Genomic DNA, 25,730 nt, shown 5'->3' on the forward strand with positions numbered 1-25,730 from the left:
TGTTTCTTTCTCTCACGCTGCCTGATGTGTCACCACCATCACGAGCAGCCAGGAATGACTAAAGCGAACATATAATGACCTAAAGGCTTCACCCTGGTGTATAATGGCTGTAAGAATCCAGGGAACACACTGGGACTAATCTGTTTAATGATTCCTGCACAAGGAGATCATTTCAATCTTGGGCCAGCGAAGGCTTAAATGGTGGTAATGTGTTTTCTTCACAGCTGCATTTATGAAGCAACTGCTGACACTGAAAAGGCTTGAAGAGGGAAGCGATATACTTCCCTCTGCAATCAGATGAAGAGGGAAGTACATTGGATTTCACTCAGAACGTTACGTAACCACACGGTCTATATTAAACACGTTTTGATGATGCTTATTCCTTCTTTTTTCTGCCTCCACATATAATCAGTGCCGGTACGTTTGGAAACAGCTTCAAATGATTCGAACATTCATTAACTTTTGACTGCTGCCTTTTAAAATATGCTGCTTTTCTCTTTAATTGTCGGCACGATGCGCTATAAATCCAGGATCATTGTCGATTTAGTGTTTGGTACATTGGTGTAAATTAAATGTTCCTGCTTTTGGTTCAGCATAGCAAATAAGAAATATACTTTATAACAAGCAGCCGAAAATGGTGGTTTTTTGCTCCCCTGCGGCGCTTCTCACCTCACTGCTGTGATACAGAGCTGCACTTCAAGGAGATGAGTTCCTGAATTAAACTTGGTATGTTTATCTGTCGTGTCAGTATGTTTCATTTTATACAGAATAAATTTGATTAAAAACAGACCTTGGGAGGAAATGTTTTTTCTTTTATCCAAATATAGGTTCAACAATTGAATGTATTTTTCTTTGCAAACAGATAATAGCTGCATTTCCGACATAGGAGCAAAACTAAAAGGGTTTTTTTTAACCTGAGTACACAGAAAAAGGTGACATAAGTGTAATATCCGCTATGATATTAGATCAGTAATGAGAAAATGTCTTTGCTATGCTTTGGAGAATTCGAGGGGCTGCTGAAGCAAGAAAATACCTCCGTTGTATTGCTACTTATCCTGGATGGAGATTATCTTTCAGGTCACGGTCTGATTAGTTTCATGGGCAAACTGATTGAGTAACAGTGAAACAGCACCCACGTGGCACTTCGCTCCCTGAAGTGAAGAGCTATCAGAGTGGGGATTGTTCAGAAAGTTACCTTAAAGTAAATGGGTTCCACTTTGTGCTTGATGGCGTGGGCCTTTCCCACCAGGGCCAGCACTGACGACACCTTCTCCGGGTCATGGAGGTTCTCCACCACAGTGTTGATGGCGTTCATCACCCTGCGGGCATGGTGCCGAAGCTGGCTGCTCCGCTCCATCTCCTCTGGATCCTCCATGTCCTGGAACTGGCTGAAGTACTGTTTGGCCGACGGGAAGTTGACAAAGAACCTACAGGAGGCAGATTTATTTCATACTGATTAGAAAAATCCAAAATAAATGTATTTTTTCATCCATGTTAACTTGAATATTTCAGTCTGGAACACAAATATTTAGCCATCTATGTTTCAGACATTCACCTGGGAATGAATCCCGTTGACCTCGGTGATCTCCTGGTTTTTAATTTAGCACTGCCACCAGCTTCACACTTTTGGTTCAGTTCTGAAATGTTTTTTTAATGTATTGCAATAAAAGTTGGTGCCGACTTTTTATTTCCCCTCAGGTTGGATCTGTAATAACTTTGATGATCCTCTGACTTTCTGCCAGGTGCATCATTATGTAAAATATTCAGTCTGTGCAATATTTATGACGTTCAGCGGACGGCAACTGGACTTCTCTTTTTGGTTCTTGAAGACGTTTCACTCCTCATGCGAGAGACTTCTTTAATTCTGAACTGATTTTATACGTTTTAAATATTATTTTCCACAAATAGAGAAATCTATGCAGATCTGTAGTACTTGTGTATATTTCTTGCTCATTTTTATTGTTTTTTTTTGCTTATGTTGCCTTCGTTCTTGCACCATCCCCTTTCGTGCTGTAAGACTACAAACTCTATCTTATCTTACACATATAAATGTATATAAATACTTTACTGGAAAAGCTTTACCTGATGCTCCATCACATATAAACAACTTTAAGGCTGAGGAAGAACAATAAATATACAGCCTGTCTTTGTGAACTACAGGCCTTACTTATATACGGATAAATCCATTCATGACCTTTAAAGTTAATAGTTTGGATTTAAGAGTGTTCAGTAAATTAACTAGTGGTGGAACGTACTCACACATTCACTCACATGCTAGCTTGAGGTGGTTGTACTTTCCTTATCGCTCTACCTCTACTCCATCACATCACAGAAGAAAATATTCCACTTTTTGCTCAACTGACAGCTTTAGTTACTTTACAAATTAAGATTTTTGCACAGAAAGCATTGAGAACTTAAAAAATACAATATTTAACTTTGAAATAAACGACTGGCAGTTCATAGAGATGCAGCTGAAACTATCTGTTAATTAATCAGCTCGACAGAAAATTAGCAACTACTTTGACATACGTTCAGAGCACTTGTGGTGGCATTTCTCACTATTTTCTTCACAATTTTCTACAAACAAAACAATCAGCAGATTAGTCCAGATTGAAAATAATCATTTGTTGCAGTTGGATGCAAAATTATTTGAGACTTGCTCCACCTCAACCAGCTGCGTTGAGTATTTTTACTTTAATGCTTAACTCTATTTTCCTGATAACACACTTTCACTTCAGTAATGCTTTTCAAAGCAGGACTTTTACTTGTAACAGAGCACGTTTGCAGAGTGGTATTGATATGTTTACTTCAATAAAGGATGTGAATGCTTCCTCCACCAGAACAGTTTTTTAAAAATCACTTTGTCATCCATCTACAAACACCAGCAGTGGTGGAGATCCAATGCAAAGGTGCTCATCTACCATCTGAATCAACTCAGCATTCAGTTGTTTGCACAAAGACATTTTAGCATGTTGACAGGAAAGATCAGGGACTGAACTACCGACCTTGTGATTAGCAGACACTCTGCTCTACCACCTGAGCCACAGAGATTCTCTCCTGCTCATTCCTGTTTTTAAAAAAACCCACAAAAGATGATGCCAACACATTCCAAGTGTGAATCTGTCAGACGTGTGATGATGGTGCATCTCTTCACCAGTGGCTCCATCTATTGTCTGATACTTCAGAAAACAACAGATAAATACAAAAACATACTTTTTTTTGGTGACAAGTCACAACTATTAGTGGGTTCACTCCTGTCACTTGCTCTTTTAATGTTCATGTCATGTTGTGATTTAAGGCCTGTCACAGACACCGGAAATAAGAACAAACAAAAACCAACCAAAAAAACTCTGAACAGCCCATCAAGCTCCAAATTACTTTGTAATCTGTGATAAAATTTGATAACAGAAGCAAAATTAAAGGACAAATAATGAATTATCTCTATTCAATAACATCATTTTATTTCATTATTATTCTTCCACATGTACTTTTTTTTTTTCATCTTACAAACTTTTTAAACAAAATATACTGATATTTTTCACTATTGAGCACCCTGAGGAGATTTGTCTGTAGATTTGTTTTTATTTAAGCATTTTAAGCGGGAAAAAAATCAAAATTTTTGTTGTATGCTTTTGCCTTTATCCCAATATGTTTCCTCTGTAAAAACAAGGGCAACACACAAATAAAAAAACCTTTCAAAACCAGTCTTCAGGTAATCTACGACCTTCTTTGCTAACAGTTTCCAAACTTTAAACCCTAACATCTTGGGTAAAATACATCACAATCCAAAAAACATGCTGGGTTTCTTATTTTTTCTTTCTTCACTGGTTTGCAATGAAGACAGACGTGTGAGGGAGAAACGTTCCTGCTGAGAATGATTTTCTGTTTGTATTTTACAACTTTAGAAGAATTTCCTGAAGAATGTAAGAAACAACAACAGCAAGATTTAAAATCCTGAACACAAAGACTTCATTGTTGTTATTATTTATTTTGGAATTTTTGCCTGGCAATAAACCCAACAGGATGACAACTATGACATCTATTAGCTTTAACTGGGACAAATCCCAGTGAGAACCACGCATGCAAAACACCTAAAAAAAATGAACCGCCCGAAGCTATAGAGTCACCGTTCTTTTTCATTTTATACCACTTAAGCCCAAAATGTCATCCTACAAACGACATCCTGACTCCTTTCGATGCTCCGTGTGCCATAAATTCAAATCAATCCCTCCCATTCTCCCCGACTACGCAGGTTTTTGACTGAGGTGCAGTTCAACAACTCACATGTGCTTTTTTTTCCTGCCTGTAAAGTGAGTAATTCGCCTCTGCGGCAGCGGCGTGGCAGGAAGCTCCCAGCAGAAACCTTTACAGGGCAGAGGCGCTGATGAGACCCTGCAGCTCAGATTGATCAGACTCTTTGAGCGTAATTGGATGCAGGTGTGCTGAAAACGGGTGTTTAATTTTCAAGCCCGTCTAGTGCGGAGAACGCGAGCGAACCAAACTGAAAGAAACCTACCGGAGTCGAAATATTAGTCAGATTAGAAACGTCTATGATACGTTCTTGAACTCTTCAGTGATCTATTCATGTTAGGATAATGTTCGTTTACTGAAATTTACAGAAAGGTAAGGAACAATTGTTTTTCTTCTTGCTTGAATGTCATCAAATCTAATTTTAATTCATCATCACAGCTGAGAGCAGCAGACATGTGTTTTATCTCTCTGCTTTGATGGATCAAACTTTGTGCTGGTTCAACCTTTACTTAAATCTGACAGCAGTTCAAACTGATTGTTGTTTTCCAAGAGTTCAGAAATCAGACACTGTTCAGACTCACATGTCAAACTGAGAACATATTTGCACAACAAGGTCCAAGTCTGGAAAGGGCTTAAATTACATTCATTGTCCAAATTAAATGATATAAAATACTGGCTGTTGAGGTTCTCTATAACGGCTTGACTTGATTGGACAGCTTAGTTTGTCTGTCTTTCAAACTTGTTAAAAAAATGTGTGTGCACTGTAAAAAAAAAACAAAAAACAAAACAAAAACAATTAAATAGAAATACAAAAAACAAAATATGTAATACACGACCTGATGGGGTGGCACAAAAATACCATCTTACAAAAACTAAAAAGAGATTTAAAAAAAAAAAAAAAAGAATATTAAATGTGAATTTGACAGCTTTGTCTATTAAATTCATCTTTGTGAAATTCAGACACATTTCCAGATGTGTTTTCACAGCTTTTGGATTAAAAATCAAACTGATGTCACCCATCTGTCACCTGCTTACCTTTTAGCCTTGATACAATCCAAACAGAGCAGCTAAATAAAAAATGTAAATAAAATACAAATCCCTTGTAGAATTTTCATGAACAAGGAAATAAGCTTCAGACACACAAACCATTGAACCAGAATGAACCAGGACCTCATGTTTATTTCTGCTCTGAAGTTAAAAGTTAAAGGCCAGTTTAACATGGAGGTCTATGAGGATTGACTCACTATCGGAGGCAGCCTCAAGTGGCCATTTGAGGAACTGCAGTTTCACACTTTGGCACTTTATTTTTCTAAGCTTTGCAAGATGCTGCTTGCTTTACTGTTTGCATGTAAACATGCTCACAAGGCCAAGGCTGATGGAAATTTAATTTGTTTTACATATTTTTTCATAAACCAAAGTTGACCTCACAATGATGGGGTTTTTTTTGCCATGGTGATGGTGGTGCGCATAGACACAGTGGCCCCTTCAGGAGACAACGAAAGTGAACATTTTGAGTGTCTTGTCCATCCCAGACGTTCAATCAGCAAAACTTACAGACGAGAGACTTTGCTGGGCGTCAGGACAGTGAATGACGCTAAAACTGCAGCGATCAGTTGTGATGTGGACATACTACACCAACACAGAGTCCGATCGGAGACTACGCCGGCAGTTACCCGAGAGAGAAGTAAGTACAAACGGTACGAACATAAACAAAGGAGAAGGAGAGCTGGGATCCATGCAAGACTAAAGGCTAACCCCTCCAGACCAGTAGGACCGTCCTCCTGCTCTCCAATGTCCGCTTCCTCCACAACAAGCTGGACGAGCTACGTTTGCTGAGAGAAACCCACAGAGAGTGGAGGGACTGCTGAGTGTCTGCTTTAACAGAAACATGGCTCCATGACAACATCCCAGACGGACATACAGCTGGAGGGGATGCAGACTAGCTCTGGGCAGCATCTGCAGCTTCACCATCGTCACAACATCATGTGTTCCTGAAGACCTACCAGGACCTGAAGAGGTTCACCATGTTCAACATGATGGCGGCGTGCATGGACACAGCGTCCCCTTCAGGAGACAGCGACAGTGAACGTTTAGTGTCTTATCCCAGACGTCCATTACTTACTAATTAAATGATCCTGAAGAAATGGTCTTTCATCTTGCCTGTACGACTGCGTATGTACAGCAAAATGACAATAAACTTGATTTGAGAAGGAAGAAAACGCAGGTTTCTGTCTCTGGGGGATCATGAATGCCTTTTCAGGGTTTCATGGTAATCCATTTGATTGTTGTAAAGACAACTGGACCAGAGTGATGGACCAACCAACAGACTACAATACAAAATGAATGCTGTCAGTTCTAAAATCCTCACAAACATGACAAACTGTTCCAGCAGTAAAGAAAAACAAATCTTTTCCACGCCTCACCTCAGAGCTTTTCAAAACTGAGACCTGCGACCAAACTGACTGGATTGTCTTTGAGGTCTTTCCAGCACGAGTCACTTTAGGTGCCGATGTAGTAAATTCAACCCGTGAACCTCCCTGGTGGATGTAAGCAGAGACATAAACAATGAAGATGTAAATGATCGAAGATTTGTTTTGATTCGGGCTTTGACAGTTTTCATCACAGCTGTCTGTGGGCTCGGCAGGAGAAAGGCCGAATACCGAAGCAACAATAAAGTCTCCACAAGCTTAGCTGAGGGGGATGTGTGAGAAATGTGACAGATTAAGTATTGCTGGTTTTCACTGACAGTGCAAAGTCTAGTTGTGAACACAGAGACATTTACAGACAAACAGCCTGAAACAGATGGATTTACATGTACACACACACACACACTTCTGCTCTGACCCACTTTAAATCTTGTCAAGGCTCCAGCTAACTAGAATTGCTAGTACAGTTATTTCCCTGTTGGAGTTTGGCCGTCGGCAGCCCTGCTACGCTACATCCACATCCCCCAGATCCGATGTCATGCTACGCTTACAGAGACTCGGCTCGCCCGTAGCGCTTCTAACTCGCCTCTACCAGCTGTCGTGATACGTACACACTCCTTTTCTTTGGCGACAAGAACAATTCAGACCGTCTAGTAGCTCTTGTTCAGCTGAGACAAACATGAAAGTTAACGGCAGCGCTTTAAGAATAAGACGTTCTCCTCCTCTTGTGTTCGACAGATGAAATGTTTAATCCCCTGTAGCCAAGACTTGGTTTTACTTTGCATTCAAAGATAATATGGAAGGAAGATTGTGGGCTACAGGGAAACTTTGTTGGTGTGTTAGTGTAGAAATGTCACCTTAAGAGAAAGATCGTATGACACTGAATGTTTACATGCTTTTACTAATATTTAAGGGTTAACATTCCCCTCTGGTGTTTCATAACTGTAAATATGTGACTTTCACACACACTGATGAGTTTGAGGGATTTAAGTTTTAGGGCTTTACGATACAAAAACCACAGAAAAAGAAACTGCAGCCTTTGTTCTGTTGTTTCGTACTTTTCTGTTCTCTATAATACTCGATAATACTCGATGCATCACTATGTGCTGCACACTCATTTCACCTTCCAGAGACCAACAATCAAAAATGCTCCCAAGCCAAGGTTTAAAATCAAGCAGTCGAAAGAATTACACTGTAGAAAAAATTAAAAGTTTAAAAAATGAAAAACAATAATCTGAAAATCTGGCAGCAAGTGTGTCACAAAAAGTAAGTTTAAAAGATTCTGCATGTTGACAAAAAGGCAAATATCTTTATAATAATTATATTTTTAGCTGATTAAAATACAATAAAGCAGTGTAAAACTACTACAGTTTTTTTTTCAAGTGTATTGATTACATTTTGGGATTTTACAAGTTGTTATCTGTAATTTAACAAAACAGGGAAAATCTGTTAAATACCAGTAAACTGTGTTTTTTTTTTTTTAAATTGAATTAAAAAGTAATTAAAAAATAAACATTTTTACAATGTCTCTGTACCGTGTGGGGTTTTGGTGCCTGGTTCTTTGACCTTTGCATTATATAAAATTAGCAGGTAAACCTTTTATGGTTCAAAGTTGGTGTTCTTGTGCTTGTTCTGGCCTGTGCATTATTCAGCCCAGCATCCCCACAAATTCTGTTTATATTGGACGATTATGCATCTCTTCATTTCCCTTTGCAGGACAACGAGTTTAGTGACATGAGCGGACAGTGACGGTGTGACGGGTGAAGTGATGGATTCATGCATACTACAACTTAATTATGTATTTACCAACCATAATCACAATGCTTCCCTTGACCAAGTATTTCTTGCTAGAGCATAACCATGCTTTAAACATTTCCCATAATTTATTAAAGGAGGCCACAGGGGGGGAAAACAACCTTTAGCTGACTTGTTAACTGTACTTTCTTTATATGTAAATAAAACCCATCAACCATGGAGTCTGTCAGATCACACACAGGCTTCATCCTACGTCAGCATAATTCAGTGATCTCATTGGCTACAACGCTGCTGCAAGTTTTCATTTTATTCACTAACTCTTATGACAATATAAGCTGTCTTTCACACATGTTGAGGGGCAGTGTGCAGCACAAGATGTAGTACAATAAGATATCAGCACATAAAAAGCACTAGTAGATACAGTGACTGGTTTTTTAGGGGAATAGGCCTGAAATTCAGACATACAGCAGGCCTGAGAACTGGACTGTCAGTCTAAATCAGTTTCTTTGTTATATTCAGATTGTATCCAGAATTAAAAATGTGATTCCAATTTGATTTCTGCAGATACATCAGTGTCGCCCATGTAACTACACAGTTACTGACGCCTACATAATTTTCACATCAACACGTGTAGAGGTAAGTCACGTCTCCACTAAGCAGAAACCTGCACGGCTGAAACGTGAAGCACAAATACAGGAAAGTGCAGTTCCTCAAATGGCCACTTGAGACTGGCACCAAAAGCGAGTCAGTTCCTATCACAACCTATGTTATAACATGTAACTTCACAGCAGATATAAACATGTTTACAGCTGGTATAACAAAGGATTTTGGCCCTAAACCTGATTTTTCCATTTATGACGACTGTACCGTGGTTATATTTTTATGTAACTTAGCTATTTAGGTTGCATAAAGGTTGTGGCTGGTTTGATTGACAGGTCGGTGCTCTCGTAACACAGTCCAGACCCAGAAATATTTGTATGATCCACAATAGCAACAGTCAGAGCCACAACACTGAGCTTCAAAGAAGCTGTTCAGGAAACTTTTGGTTAATGTCACGGAGGGTTTGTCTGTCTTTATAAACAGTCTGTGATCTCGACGCAGTCTGATCACTTGCAAATAACAGTGCAGACACTTTTTCTTAAAGATCAAATTTATGAAACTGATTTGCCTGCAGTCTGAACGAAGCCGAAGACACGGATGTACATCACAGTTTTGCTTTTACTTTCCTGACTTTGGGTTCCGTTGTCACTCCTTGACCACAGTCAGTACCTCTCATATAGACGTTAATTATCTCTAAAAGCGTAACTGTGGATATTTTTTCCATCTTACATCATTTGAGAGCATCATGGGAGAGATGTGCAGCTATTTTTTTGTTGCACTTGTAGGATGGCTGGTGCATGGTGGGCCACAACAATGATCAGATATGTCTGTAAAGCTGCCTGCATATCAAGGCACAGTGAGAAACATTTTGTCGCCGTGTGAGCAGGGAATTGGTGTTTAGTACTTTAGAGAGCTCTGAACACATTGGTACACCTGCCTCTGCATTTAAATTAAGTCATCAAAGATAAGCAGCACCATTAGTGGCACTTGTTAATCGCACTTTGATTAAACTGGAAGTGTTTCTGTAGTTCTTTGGAGAACTATGAATAATCTTAAGCTGCACCGCTGAAACTTCAAGGACGCCTTTTTCACGAGACAAACTCCTCGACTCCATGCCGACTGCTTAATAATTGACTAATTAAAAATACCACATATCGTCCTGATTGTAGAAGATCTACCACCAATGCGGAAAGGTTAAATGAATAAAATTCACAAACTAATCAGTTGTTTATCAGTAAACACCACAATTATCGGATAGATTGCCATAAAACAGACATTTACAGGATGAATTCAGATAAACCTGGTGTTTTTCTTACCTTTCCTCTATTACTACTAGCGCATTGTTGGTGTAAAGTGAAATATCTTGCAAAACACTGAATTAATTGCCATGAACTTGGGAGTACACATCCATGAGCCCCAGAGGATGAACCTTTGATCCTCTAATTTTCATTTGAGCAAGATCACCAGGTTACATTTTTATACTTTGCTTCATGTTTTTATCTATTAACCTGCTAAACAATCAGCATTCTCACCTGCCTCGGTTCTACGTTGTGTTTTTGCACTAATTAGCAATAGTTAACATGCTAAAACATGAACGTAAAGGATGCTATCATGGCTGTATTTTGTTCATTTTATGTATATATTCAGTAGGATAAGTGATCTTTACAGCTTAAGAAAAGAACACCCCTGCTTAATTGCATTGTAGGTTATTACAGTAGCTAAACCCAGAGATAGACAGAGAAATGGAATACAAACATTTGGGCATTTTGCTCTGCTGTTATTCTTACAAATGCTGCGTGAAATACCTACAACTATTCAAGTGAGATTGGCTCAAAATTCCTCCACTTGAGAATGAAAATGTGCCTGATTCCTCCCATCAGCACCATCACTACAACAATAGCCTTTGAATCAAAGTATGCAGGGTCTGATTGTAGTCACAAAGCTGCCATATGCACAGTGCTCTGCCGTCGCCCGGGGCGCTCTCACTCGTTGGTGCAATTGCATTTGTACGCATTGGTGAGATCAGCTGAGGCTTTTGTAGCCGTCTCTTCTCTCCAAGCATCCAGGCAGATGGATCGACATGAAAATGTAAGTAGGAGTTCTCATCTCGTGGGAGATGTTGTGAACTGCTCTCAACGTCAAGATCGCAACCGCACAAGAGTTTGACCCATCGTCAGCCTCGGGATACAAACTGCATGCCAACTGTTGATAATTACACGCTTTGTGCTTTACACGGTGGTGGAACCATGAAGATGTCGAGTGAAGTGATGAAACAACACAAACACTTCAGATTGATTAAACAGTTCAATCTTTTACAAGCAAAAACTCAACATTTGCAGTAATAATGGATCTTTTCTATTTAATGTTGGTGTAAACAGTAGAAGTAATCATCAGGGATCACACTGGCCTCTGGGATATTGTGGTGGTCATTTTCATTATACTGTCGTCTTACATGTTTGCTGTGGATGCATGGATGGAAGTCCAAAATGAAAATGCACAAACAGTTGGAAACATTTGAAAGCATTTTGATAGTTTAGTCTTGATACTAATAAAGTAAAATCCATTTTCCCAACTAATATGAAAGCACAATTTCCTGACTTTAATACTGCTGTGTTTTCCAGTTTATGTTTGATTTTTTGTGTAAATTAACATGTTTTTTCTTTTTTGTTTGTTTGTTTGTTTTTTATATTTGATGGAAAACCAATTCTACTTTAACACCCAGACCCATTTTAGGAATGCATTAATATTTACGCTTTTGTCAAGAGAACATCAACACTCTGTTAAATATGAAACTACAGCCAGCAGAAGTTAGCTTAGCATCAGTCTCACATACTCTGACCTGAGCTGTGGATGCATCTCATCACCATTCTGCTATAGGAGGGAGGAAAAAAAGCTCCGGATAGTGTTTTTTAAACCAATCATAATCATCTTGGGCAGTGCTAAACCCAGGATGGAGCAACGATGCCCCTGCAAAAAAAGGAATTGTTTTGGTGCAACAGTCAGACACAGCACTGTCATTAAAATGGCTAACGAAGCAGGACGACCCTATTGCACAACTCAGATCTATAGCAAAACTTATGTTTCAACATGTATGTCGCTAGTTCTGAGGTTATTGTTTCCTGTAGTGAAGACGATTTAAAAACCACAACACTCAAATAACGACCTATACACCTACATTTGGATAGCCAGACTAGCTTAGCATAAATCACAAAATCTTCCAACTCACACTTCCAGGCAGCCAGAGAGACTTTTACAGCCAAGAAACAAAACCCTAAAGTTTTTACATATCAGCTTTTATCAAATTTACTCAAAAAGCACATTTAAAAACAAGGAGTTGAACCAAATGCTGTGAAAACAAATTAGCAAACCATAAGACACAATGACTAAAATAAAACAGCAATAAAATAATAAAAGATAAACGATGGAACAAAGTGTCAAGCTCCGCTGAATGCCAAAGAGAAGAGGTGGGCGTTTTGCAGCGGCTTAAAAGTTTTTAAAGTCTGAGCAGTTCTCACATGGAAAAGCAAACTGTTCCAGAGATTAGGAGCAGCCACTGTGAAGACTCCACCGCCTCTATTTTCGTGCCTACATCTCGGAACATCCGAGATCTGGTTGGTTGACCTCGGCGCGCTAACCGGAGAGTGATAATGTAAGAATTCTTCTAAATAAGGTGGCGCCAATCAATAAAAACCTTAAAAAAAAACAAGCAATAAAGTCCTAAAATTGACAGGAAGCTGGTGTAAGGAGGCCAGTACTGGTGTTATGTGATGGTGCTCTTGTTTTTATTGTTGAAGACAAGCAGCTGCATGTTTATACCAGCTGCAGATGCGGAAGAGACGACTGCTCTGCCGCCACATAACGAGTTTTTAAAGTCTCTGGGAGAATGATGGGTCTTCATCAAAAAGGTGGTTCTGACCCCTTAGCTCAGGGGTGTCAATCTCAAAAACACAGTGGGCCAAAATTTAAAACCTGAACAAAGTCGCGGGCCAACATTGAACAAATGAACCTTTTAATATGGACCGAATCAAATTTTGCTTTAAAATTGAATATGGAACAAGCTTATTAAGCTTAAACTTATTACCATACATTAAATATAACTTAACAGTGGAGACATGCAAAATCAAATTATAAATAAAAAAACACATCAATGGCACAGTGACAGTTGTAGTGTGAAGTCGCTATGCCTACTGTCACAGAGAGGGAGTTTCTGGGTCCTGTCCTGATTGACGTGCCAAAACAACAACAGGGCATTATGGGATTTGTAGTATTAGCGGTGAATGTGCTGTACAGTATAATACCGGGGGCAATTCTAGTAGTCATTTGGTATTGTCTCGCGGGCCAAATATAATTACAAAGCGGGCCAAATTTGGCCTGCGGGCCAGAGTTTGACACCCCTGCCTTAGCTGATCGATTCGTCTTGTCTTGCTTCTTCTATGTCTCGCAGGAACATAAATCTCCCTGGTGATCAGTAAAGTTTACCTTAAATTCAAAGAAGCTGTCAAAGATCAGTTAGATTTTTCACAAAAGATGGATTATATGGAAATGGATGTCAGGGTGGTTCAAAAGGTCTGGTCTACCCAGCATTAAGATCTTATTTTCACTAAGACTGAGAAAGTTTGAATCCATTCAGGTTTGTAATATCTTTAAAAGGGAGGTCAAAGGGAGGTAAAATGAGTCTTTAGGGCAGATTATGTATGGATAATAATTAAAAACGAGGTGTGACCCGTTGATGAACCTGCTTTAGAGGGGCTGATAAGTAGATTTTGTGACATAATGTTGGTTTTAATGTTGATAAGAGAGGAATTGGTCATGTCACACCTCTGAGGAAACGTATACACAATCAGTGGAGACTGAATTTTAGTTTTTAGGAGGTCAGTGAGAATTTTTGTTCTGATAGTTACATGTTTAAATATAAAGTGAAAAGAGTCACTAGATGCTAGACTATATTCTGTCACTGTCTATCTGGCAGTCTGTTGAGACATTATGTTCACTCTGCTGTTTCTTAGCTACGAGAAACTCCAAGGTGTCGACGCGTATCCAGACCAGAGCGAACCTGGAAACGCAACGCGCTTGGCGACTTTGACATAATTGATCCGACCATCATCGCGGCTAACTGAGATTTCAAAGGGAAGGCCGGTGACACCTTTTCTTCAAAGGAGGAGGAGAAAATCACCAAAAAAAGAAAGAAAGATGTAAGCAAGTGAAAGGAGTGACAGAGGAGAGGACAGATAGGGAAGCATGCAGGGAGGCGTTTAAGTGCCAAAGCTTGTAGCTGTCATCCACAGATAAGAGCTCAAGACACACACTCACATACAAAAGATGCTCTCTGCCCCTTCTACTTTCTGCCTCGAGGATTCTCGTCACCCAACACCGAAAATCAGTTTGTCTCACCCACATCAGTCTCCAAGGCTACGACTCGCTGTCCATTTTAACAAGCACTTAAGGGCTTCCTTAGTGTAGCACTGGGACAGTTTAGCTGAGGACATTCAAACAAATCAAGCGTTCTTCTTTGATATATACAAAACAAAAATGTAAAAATCCCAGTCAAGCAGCGGTACATAGTTGGACTTACACTTTACAGAGACTCGCTGTCTGTAGGAGATCGGCCTTCTGGAAAAGGATTTAATGTTTATTGGTATTTTTTGACAACCTGAGAATGCAGCAGCAACGGCAGAGCAAGAGTTGTGCAAAATAGTAAACACAAGGAACGTAAAAGTTTGAATTTGTGTGGCATAAACTGTAAACCCACAAGCTACGAATTCAAAATATTCACTGCCTCAAAGCCAGAGTGTGAGAAGAAGTGGACGATGGATGTCCTTCATCAGCATCTGAGGAATGCCATGTTCCCTCCGTCGCTGCACTTGTCACAGTTCAGTAACTGGTGAGAGGAACGAGTGCAGAATACGCTGTGGAGTTGTGTTCATGTTGTGGGGACCTGACCTCTTTTTGGGGACACAACTAATCCTCATTCATTTGAAGAGTGAAAGTGACCAAACATGACTTTATGTGGCTGTTCACCCCTGCTGGTTTCCTATTTTTGTTTCTGTCAGTAACTTCAAAAAATCCTCAACATGTGATAACAGAAAAACAACATTCCTGTCAACACATCACTCAACATAGATTGAACTTTTTTTTTTAATGCACATTTTTAAGTTCAGATAATACATAAAATAAGTCAATCCTCACTTTCTATTGCAGATTATCTAGAAATGCTTTGAAAATGTGCACTAAATGTGAATGTAAACCTACGTAGTGATGTCCATGATGTGGAGGAAGACACACTCCTGCATCACTGCAGCACGATGAGCAGGTAAAAGGCAGAATATCAGCCAAAAGGAAAGTTTCAGTTTCTGTTAAGCTGCTCTTTATTTGGAAGATGTGTTGAATTCTTTCACTGTGTTTGTGTTTAACGCACAAATATGTAAGAGAGGGTCATGGCCAGAAGTCCAGATTAAGTTTAATATAACTGCTTAGGTTTAAGAATAAAGTTGTGAGACCCTGAAGATGAGGTTAAAGGTGGTTGAAGTAAGAAAGAAATCAATTAATTCTTTAAGAAAATTAGAGTAAAAACATTTTTCTTGTTTGTTTTACAGTCTAATTTAACTTGGTCACTGAACTGTGTTTGAAGTTCCTACTCAGTCATTGATTAAATCTGATTTAGAAGTTTTTTTAAATGAAAATAATCTCTTCATTCCTTAAAATGGTTTGGATGTAACCTATACTTTTGCCATGTGTGGATTTATGAGCAGGCAAGTGGCTCTCTGCCACTCGCTGCAGCTCAAGCACACCAGCTCACCTATAACTCTGCTCAAACAATGTAATATTACTTTACATAATAATTGTAATATTGGGGTAATTTAGCCATACGAGTAACTAACTGGAAATAATTTCAAGACAGTGATGCTCAATCATGGTACTGACTGACCCATACGTTCGTTGGATGCATGTGCTGAGAAGGTTTTTCAGGTTTGCTCAGACCTCTGGGTATCTGGACACACCGTGATGTAATAGCACGACTTTGGCTGAGCTCTCTGTTGAATGACTGACTTTTAGAGTTTTTTTTAAACTGAACATAAGGATCCAGTTTTAATTGTACAAAAGAGTCACTACACAATGTGTTTGGGATGCTCAGAAAACATTGTTTTTTTTGTAGTTTTATAACGTAACCTTTTCTAATCACTAAAGGTCTCCACATGCTGACACACTGTTTAACGAGGGGTTAGAAGGGAACCTCACCTCTGGATGAAGGCCTGTGTTTCATGTTGATTTTGACAAATGTGAACACAGAACGCTAAAACACTGGAGCAGGTCAGGAGGTCAGTCCATCCAGAAGACAATAACTCAATTATAAAAGCCGGTGAAAAGTTGTCCTCAGATTTTAAATGTTTTCTGTAATTAGAAATATTCATAATAATATAAGTTCATTTGGTGTTCATAAAAAAAATCACCTGCTGTTAATAATTGAACAGACAATAAATATATTAGCCGAAAAGCTTCAGCTGCAGTATTTAGTTCTGCCACCAGGTGGAGCCTCTTGCTGTTAAACACTGTCTTGACAGTAGCATTCAAAACAACTATAAGGACATGGAATAATGTCCAGTTAGCTTATTTTGTGTTATTAATTAATAAGCTATTGATTAATAAGGTTTCCAAGTATCAGTTAAGAGTATTGTTCAAACTTCGCACCCCAAATACAAACGAAAGCTTTTTTGTTTTGTTCTGTTTGAGTGAAAAGATTAATTTTTTTATTTTATTTTTTTACTGTCATTGGATTTTGATTGAAGCATTGCCAGACCCTGATTGGTGCACAGAACAATGTGATGCCATCTTTTAAAAGTTAGCCCCGCCCACTTGAGGAGAAAAACTGAAAATTTTCCAAGAAATGACAAACTGTTCTAATTTTGTCATAAAGAAAAGATGATAAGAAAATGTGTTTTCATGTTTGCCTTCAAGAGACTTTACTCGCAGTTTGATACATAAGGAAAACTTGCACAGTTCTCATTTTCCACAACTGATCTACAAGAGAAGTTTGTCATTTTGATCATTTACTCCAATTTAAGAATTCTTGGATATACATAGTTTTATTATAATTTGTTTGTTTTTTGCTTTATTCTCAACAGTCTTCTGACACTCAGGCTCCACATGTGCACAGCTGCAAGATGAGCAGAACAGAAGGCAGCAGCAGCACAACAGGAGCGAAATATTTCAGCAACAGAAAGGATGACGTTGACCAAAAACAGGTACTCTGTCAGCTGCGTCTAGCAATTGTTGCTACCACACAAGGCAACGCGACTAATTTGTTTGACCATTTAAAGTAGCTCCACAAAGCTCCGTGTGACGAGCGCAAAACCACATCTGAATGTCACCCAAAGCATTTGCCAGCGTTCCACCATATGAGGAAGGTTTCAAATGGCTTTTTTTTTTTTTTAGCTTTTTGATGCACTTCTTCCTAAAAAGCATGACAGGCATTTGAGAATAATAAATTCTCTCCAAATAGAGTCATTCAAGCCAAATTTACTTTCTCATTTCACAGTATATGTTACTGAAAAACTACATTTTGCATCAGTTTTTCTCAATATCATGCAGCTGTATACCAGATTAGGAATCTCACGCTGCATTTCCTTTATACAGAAAAGAAAACTGAAGCAGCAATGGAAACAAACTGGTAGAAATCATGACAGATAAGACAGATGACAGCATTTCTGTTGAAGTCACTCAACTACTTATAAAGGTGGCATACAATTTGTATCCTTGAATAAAAATGAAAAGTTAATTTTTTTAAGACATTTGTACTCATTTTTTTTAGTTTTATGAAGTTTCTTCCAGAGTTTCAGTCGATGCCAGCCAATGTTTTCTGAATCTGAAGTTACACCAGTTTACAACAAAGCCACAAAGATTCAGCCGCTCACCTCTGGTTCGATTTATCTGCACCTTTAATGCATTATTTTGTTTGTTTTGTGCTCCATATCCACCACTCTGGTGCACATGATCAACCTGTGCATTCAGTTTAGATGCTGAAGATCTTATTCAAAGTAATCCTCATTCAAACACTTTCTGTAACTTTGTTTGGCATTTACAGCTCAGGAGAAGTTTATGTGACCCTGACAGTACAGATTTAGATTCTTCCTTTGTTTAAATGTGTCCAAATAAAAGCAAAGTGCAGGACAGGGACCAACTAAGCAGGAGATGCAATCACTTTACTTCTCATCCACTAATTATTATTAACAATGCACCAGACAGGTATCCACCAGCATCCAGGCTCAGGCAGCAGAAACACACAACCAGAATCTTTTCAGTTCACTAACCTAAAGTTTGTTCCAACTAAGACAGATATGAGATGGGTTTTTTTTCCCCCTCCTTCCTCACCTTATGAGCACGGACACCCCCACGTCCTCGCAGTTCTTGTAGACGTGCCCCCACGTGTCCTGGATGATCTCCCTCTCGGCTTCGGACAGAGGCTCGGCCGGCTCCGGACGCTCGTCGCACTGCACCTCCCCTCTCTGCAGCCCCAGCAGCGGCGGAGGCGGCGAGGGCGGCGGGGGAGACTCCCTGCGAGACATCCTCCTGCGGCGCAGCAGCCCGGAGGCTCCCAGCAGGGCCCGGGGGAGGTAGGGAGCGAGGGAGGGGGGGAGGGAGACGGAGAGCTGAGACCCCACGGCGGGAGCTGGGAGGAGAGTCCGGGTGAGAAGAGGAGCAGAGAAGAGGAGGAAGAAGAAGAAGATGAGGAGGAGGAGGAGAGGAGGAGGCAGACGGAGCTCACGGCCGAGAAAAGAAAAAAAAAAAAAAGGGGAAAATGAAGCTCCCGGTCCCCCCTGCTGCCACCCACAGAGCTCTCTCACTCCAAACTCTCCCCTGCTCGTCCTCCCTCCAACTAAAAACTTCTCACTGTTGGGCTCTCTCTCCTTTCTCCTCACCTCTCCCTCCCTTTCTCTCTCTCTCTCTCTCTCTCTCTCTCCCCCCTCCAGTGAGGGAGATGCTCGGCAGTGATGCTGATGCTGCTGCTCCCGCGCTCTGATCCTGTCGCTCCGCTGGAGGAGGAGGAGGAGGAGGAGGAGGAGGAGACGAGGCGGTGGAGCTGTGAAGACCTGATGGAATGAGAGCAGGGTGGGGAGGAAACACAGAGAGACACGGAGGGTGGAGAAATGTGGAGATAAAGTAGAGGGGGAGGAGGAGAAAGAAAGAGAGGGAGAGAGAGAGAGAGAGAGAGTGAGGGAGTGAAGGGTCTGTGATACCACCCCCCACATACACACTGATGGAGCACACATCCAAGACGAAGGTTATTTAAATACTAATATGTCTTTGCTTGTTTAAATGACACATAAGACAATCAATATATGTGCAATTAGAACAATATTGTTTATGGTACACTGCAAAAAAATTAACTCTTAATAACAGTTTTAACATACACATGCTTTATACTATATGTATAGTCCTACAAATACTATTATTAAAGACATAGTCCCTGTTTTGTTATTATATTCAGTAGAATCACAGAAAAAAAACAGTATTAATTTACATTCTGGTAATCCAACAACAAGCCAGTATTGTAAATAATATGCAAATTAAAATTTCATATTTTTACAAAATGGTACAAACAATCATTGTTTGATCATAAATTACACAATTTTTACTGGATTTAAATCTGCAAAAATTTATATTTTTCAGATATTTGGTGAAAGAAAAAATATGTGAATTAAGGGTGAAATATGATAAATTATTTTTTTAAACTGTCATTTTATGTTTTCCCTTTTTTTGTAATTACACATAACTAGTAAAAAAAAAATCAAACAAGCCAGTACTGGAAATAATATGCAAATTAAAGTTGTATATTTTTTAGAAGTGGTACAAACCATAAAATTAACTGTATTTAAAGCAGCAAAAAATAAAATAAATTTACAGATATTTGCTGAAAGATAAGTTCTGTATATTATGGGTTAAACTATCATTGCTGTCCTGTTTTGTTAAATTACACATAATATCTTGAAAAAAAAATCACAGATAAAAGCGTTAATGTACATGTTGACTGCAAAAAAAAAGAATTAAAAAATCTGTACATAAATTTCATATTCAAAAACATAATTTTTACAAATAGCAATTCATTCTTTTACAAAGTGAAACTGTAAAACTGTACAGTTCTACTTCACCAAATCAGCTAAAAAAAATATCCCTATGTTACAGATGTTTGCCATTATTTTCACAATTTTTTAAACATTGCAGTATTTTACTGTTTGTTGATGTATTTTTCTGATGCCCATGCATAGATCTGCCACACAATCAGTGAGGTATAGGAAAATAATCACCTCTGTACAGTTATCTGGAGATAGAGACCAAAACTGTTTTGTGTACCGGGCAGCAAACATGTTTATTTTTGTAATAAAGTTGGACATTTTATTATAGGGTTCTATGGGGGTTGGTTTACTTTTGGTGCCTGCCTCAAGTGGACATTCAAGGAACTGCAGTTTTTGCCACTTTAAAGTTGGCTTCAGAGCTTGAGGTTGCAGCTTGATGTTGCTCCATGTCTGATGCATGTGGAGACAACAGTTTACAACCACAATTACCATATTAGCCATTAGTTGGTGTATAGTGAGTCCATCAGAACCTAAAGCTACGCAGGCTATAAAACCAAAACAATGAACTGAGAGGCACCAGAATGCTGAGCTGAGGAGAAAAGCTGCCAGGTTTCTAACTTTCTGTGGATCTGTCACAGCAAGCAGCTCCTTTCACAGTCATTTGATCCATTGTTGTAAAAATTTTATTATAGCTGCACTATCTTTAATCTTTGATGTCATTGTGTGTTCTAGTGCCTTGGATGTCGGTGAAAAAAATCACTTACTGTGGGTTTAATTGACTGCAAGATGCTTTTATTAATCTTAAATGAATATCTGAGATAATGAATTAAATTTCTATTTCGCAGATCCAGAGATAAAGGTAACAATATCACGCGCTTCTGTGCCCTCAAAAGAATCTAAATCTGGCCTGATAAGTAATTTGCATTTAAATATAACATGAATGCTGCGACAGAAGCTCGGTCTGTTGCACACAGGCTTAGTTCCCTCTCGTTTTCTGTATTGCAAAGATGAAAATATCAACATGTTGCTGCCTCTTCTTTCAGCCCTCTGGATTTCATTTACCACCCTGACACAAGGTTCATCACTGGTGATAATTACACTTGCTGCTGCTGCTTTCTTATAATACAGTTGGTTGACCTTCCCTATCTTAAAAAAAAAAAATGTAATAACCACTGGTCCTGATATAACGTTGTTGGAAAATTGCCATCTTATATCTCATCTTTGCTGCTCTGGGACTCCGGCACGTATTTAAACCGTTCCAGTGGCTGGTTTGATGCATCAGGAGCCCTGAACCAGAACTGATCTGGGAAAGTCGGCCTTTGCCGTTCGTGCTGCAGTCTCGTGGAATAACACACAGCGTCGGTCTCAGAGCACGCTCCATCCGTACACGCATGCGATTCCTTTCAGCGTGCTTTGTTTACTGTTAGTTATCTGCTTCATTAACTTAATGTCTGCTGTTGTTGTTGTTGTTTCTGATAGAACTTTACCAGGGCATAAGCTCATGTATACACAACTAATCTAATTTGTATAAGTAAGGTTAAATATATAATAAGAAGAATGCATGATATTGGATTTTTGCTGATACCTAATGTGTTGATTTAACTTGCTTTGGCCAGCTGCAGATGCTGATACATTTTTATCCCAACTAATTGCAGAGAACATTCAGTCTCTCCTGTAGTTGAATGAACATGTTATTATGTCTACTTGTGTAATTCTAAAGCCTTCCCTTGCCAGTACTGATGACAGTGCCAACATTTTCTTTACTTTTGAACGCCACACAAGACGTGATGACCCACAAGATATGATACAACAGGATTTTCCTTGATGTTCATGATGCTGCCACTAATGATCAGTGCCATTAGCGGTTAATCTGCCAATTACATCCTCAAGTAACCGATTAATAGTTCAGTCTGTAAACTGTCAGAACATAATGAGAAATGCCCCAAGGTACATCCCAACAGCCCAACGGGACGTAGTGTCGGATCTGACAACTTAAGAAGTAAATGTTTTGCACTGATCCATTTTCATGTGATTGACTTTCTACTTTTCAGTTTCTTACATAACCTTACATCACCGTTATACTTCAAACGCAGATGTATGCACCGATCGTTAAATAGAAATAAGAAAAAAATAGCATACTTGTGCAGAAGAGATGCCGGTGACATGGTGACAGGGCACAGAAAGGTTCTGCTTCCTCACAGCCTCTCCGTGGACATTGCAGTGGACAGTTTTCCAGCTAAGGAGGAAGCCGAGGACGACTTGGGGCTGGAGAGGAAACAGAGCAGAATGTCATTACAGCTAATACACTGGCTGCTATATAATCACAATGTTTCTGTGTGTTTTAATCAAGTCATTTTGAGGACAGGGACATAACCAGATTTGAATCCTGTAAAACTTTCAATAATGTAGATATGTCCTGTTTAATTTTGTCTTCCTGTATGATGGTTTAAATTATGTTTTTTCTCAACATATAAGAATGTGCACACTGGAATCAGACTACAAGATAATCACAGTGCAATGGAAGCTTTCACTAATATGCTCAGATATCTAAAAGATTCCTCAAATGTGGCCCTGCCAAAGAGAGCGTCTTCGTCTGTTTCACCTGTTTTCATCAGAAGTTTCGTTGTTTTAAGAGGAAAGAATCACAGCAAAAACAGGACAGAAGCTCATTTGTGAAGATCATTCGTATTAAAAAACAATATATTTTAAAACCCTTTCAACCCAGCAAAGAAAACATCATCCTGGGAACTTAATGATAGACAGTGAAGATGGAGATTTTTGAGCCAGTGCCGAGAAAGCACATCAATTTAAACTCGTGCAGGAAAAATCGAAGACTGTGCCCAAGGAGGTCAAACATTTATCTCAATCCAATCTGGCGCGGCGGTATTGAAAAGCGCCACATTTGACATTCCTTATCTACGCTTGCAAAAAAAAAAAAAAAAGGGGGGGAGAGAGGAGGGAGATAGAGATTTTGCATAAACTGCTGTCTAGACAAAAGCAGAAGAGGGGTGGTGGAGGACGATGCTGATGACAGGTCTATTATGCCATAGAGGCGACTGGAGAAGCCAACAATTGAGAGATGGAGCTGTCACAGCATTTTGCAAAATGGCAGATTTCTGCGCCACACCAAAGGGTGTCACTCTGTCACTCGTCAAGACAGGATGAAATAACTCACTCAGACATCTTGAATCTGTCACACGAGCCATGTTAGGACTCACGTGTAATTTAGAAAGAATACAGTCTACTACTGATCGACTGACTAATCTGTGTGGCAGCGCATGACCGCTTCATTTATGAGGTGAAATCTATACGAGGACAAAAGGACAGATCCTTGACTCCACTGCACCGTGGACAAAAACCTGTCCAACTGTCATGAGCATGAACAACAGCTTGAGCTGCAGTTTTTACAGGACATACAGTAGACAATAATGTATCTGTCATGTAGCACATGAGGAAAAGATGCATAAGACATTCGTCCTGTAACCTCTGCTGGATCTCTGTCAGGCTGAAAGTCAGCAAGGTTTTTACCTTTACAGCTGCTGCCCTCTACTGTCTGCTGCTCTCCAAAATGTGTCCAAAAATTTCGAACAGGGGCATGTGAGGTGAAATGATGTGATGAATGATTTTAAAAAGGTTGGAGGCTCATACAGAGGGCAGCAATATCCAGCTTAAAATTGGCTTCTTATTTAAAGACCCCCTTTGGTAAAAAATCAAGTTTTTTAACTTTATAACTTGTGCATGTGGTGTTTTTAATATGCTGAAGACGCATCATGAATGAAGAATGTCATGGCTGAAAGTCACCTTGAAACTGCAGCGTACAGATGAAACACATTCAGACTTCTGGTGTTTCAGATGAAACAAACATATGAAACAAAGTGGGGGTGTCTCTATCATTCTTCTTCTTTAGAAACAGTTTGAACAGTTCAAACATCCATCCATCCATTATCTATACACCGCTTAATCCTCATTAGGGTCATGGGGGGCTGGAGTCTATCCCAGCTGACTTAGGGCGAAGGCAGGGGACACCCTGGACAGGTCACCAGTCCATCGCAGGGCTACACTTGGATGGATGGATGAACCAACGAGCTACCAGTTTCATTCAGTTAGCTTAGCCAACCGAGTATCGCTACCTATCCTGACTGAAAATCTTCAGTGTCAATCTTTTACCTAGATATACAACGGACTCTAAATTTAATCCAACACCAATCTGGGCTCCACCGGGAACTTTAATCAGTTCATTTGGATTATTATCTGTTTGAATGTCACCATGACAACAGCTGTCCTGACCAAACACCAGCTCTCTGCCTCCATCTTGTAGCCACTTAGAGGAAGCACACACAGATGAGGCCTTTTTTTTTTTTTTTTTTTAAATGACACCTGAAGATGCTGGTTGATGTCAATAAGCTGCAATCCCTGCAAAGCCAACAGTGGCCAATGAAGTAAACTACTTAATCTAAAACGCATTTTGGTAATGACAAATGGCATATTTAAATAATTCTCTTCCATACATCAACTTTTATTGATTCCATTTTTACATTTTCATATTTATTTATTTATTTAAATGTTTTTTTTTCATACTTGTGGTCATGAACTAATATTATTTTTATTTATTTTCCCAGCAGATATTTTATTATAACTTTATTACTCTAACTTTAATCATCCTGCCTTCTCACGGGCAAAGTTTAATACAACACTGAAATAAATGGAGCCATCACCGTTAATCTGCTTTCACGCTGAGAAAGTTTTACAGGCTTATTTGCTTGTGGCTTACTCTGCCTTCCTCTGATTTAAAGTTCAAACCTCCTCTCTTAGGGCTGTACCTGCTGGGAAATAAATACATAAATACATTTTGCATTCAGTCTAAACGTTTTGCATTATTCCGCCTTATTTCACAGCATGTGCTCTCATTTCTCTAACTACCCAGATACAAGAGAGACTGCATAGGAAATATGTGACTTTTTTTTTTTTGCTTGTTTAAAGAAAAAGTCCTAAAGGCTGAATCTCAGTTGAAATGACTGGCTAAGACTGATAGTTGTTTCTGAAGTAATAAAGCAGAGAAAATATTGGAATGTGCCCGCAGCAAAAAGGTAATTTACAGCAACTTCAAGAACAAAACTCAGCTTGGAATCAATGTAGATTTATCATCTAAAAAGAGTATTAAAGGAAGCGCTGATATGCATGTTGTGATTTATTTACTTTTTCTACAACACAATAAAACCAAGAATTACGGCACAATCTTTCCACGTTCCAGCTGCTGTTTGATTTCTCTGTGTGAACTCATCGGTATCTGACAGATTTAAGCCTGTTTGAAGGCAATAATCAAAGCAACCCATGATAAAAAAATTCAAATAAAAACTTGGAGTTGGATGCCAGGAGGTGTAGGGAAGGACTGTGCTGCCACTAGACTGCAAGAATCAATATGAATCCTATTTCAGGAGAAATGAAAGGTAAACTGCATTGTTTCCTGTGGTATAATGGTCCTCCCCTCTGTGCACGTACTTTTGGTGTAATCACGTTTGCAGAAAATAATTCCAAAGAATAATTACATGGAGTTTTGGAACTCTTGTCCAGAGGTGCTACCACGGAATATCTGGTGGATGTCAAAGTTTTCATGTTTGCAGAGTCATCA

General features: G+C 39.3%; 1 protein-coding gene across 1 annotated transcript in view; it reads right to left on the bottom strand.

The window, feature by feature from the left end:
- The window catches only part of cygb2 (cytoglobin 2), a 22,311-nt gene extending 3,719 nt beyond the window's left edge, over positions 1–18,592 (bottom strand). Inside the window, exons 1-2 of the mRNA XM_008303281.1 lie at positions 18,399–18,592; positions 1,196–1,427 (exon numbers count right to left, since the gene is read on the bottom strand). Of these exons, the coding sequence (XP_008301503.1) occupies positions 1,196–1,427; positions 18,399–18,592 (426 nt within the window). The remainder of the gene's footprint in view (positions 1–1,195; positions 1,428–18,398) is intronic.
- Positions 18,593–25,730: the final 7,138 nt, after the last annotated feature.

The sequence above is a fragment of the Stegastes partitus genome, unplaced genomic scaffold (assembly GCF_000690725.1).
Source record: "Stegastes partitus isolate 25-593 unplaced genomic scaffold, Stegastes_partitus-1.0.2 Scaffold1971, whole genome shotgun sequence".
Taxonomy (NCBI): Eukaryota; Metazoa; Chordata; class Actinopteri; family Pomacentridae; genus Stegastes; species Stegastes partitus.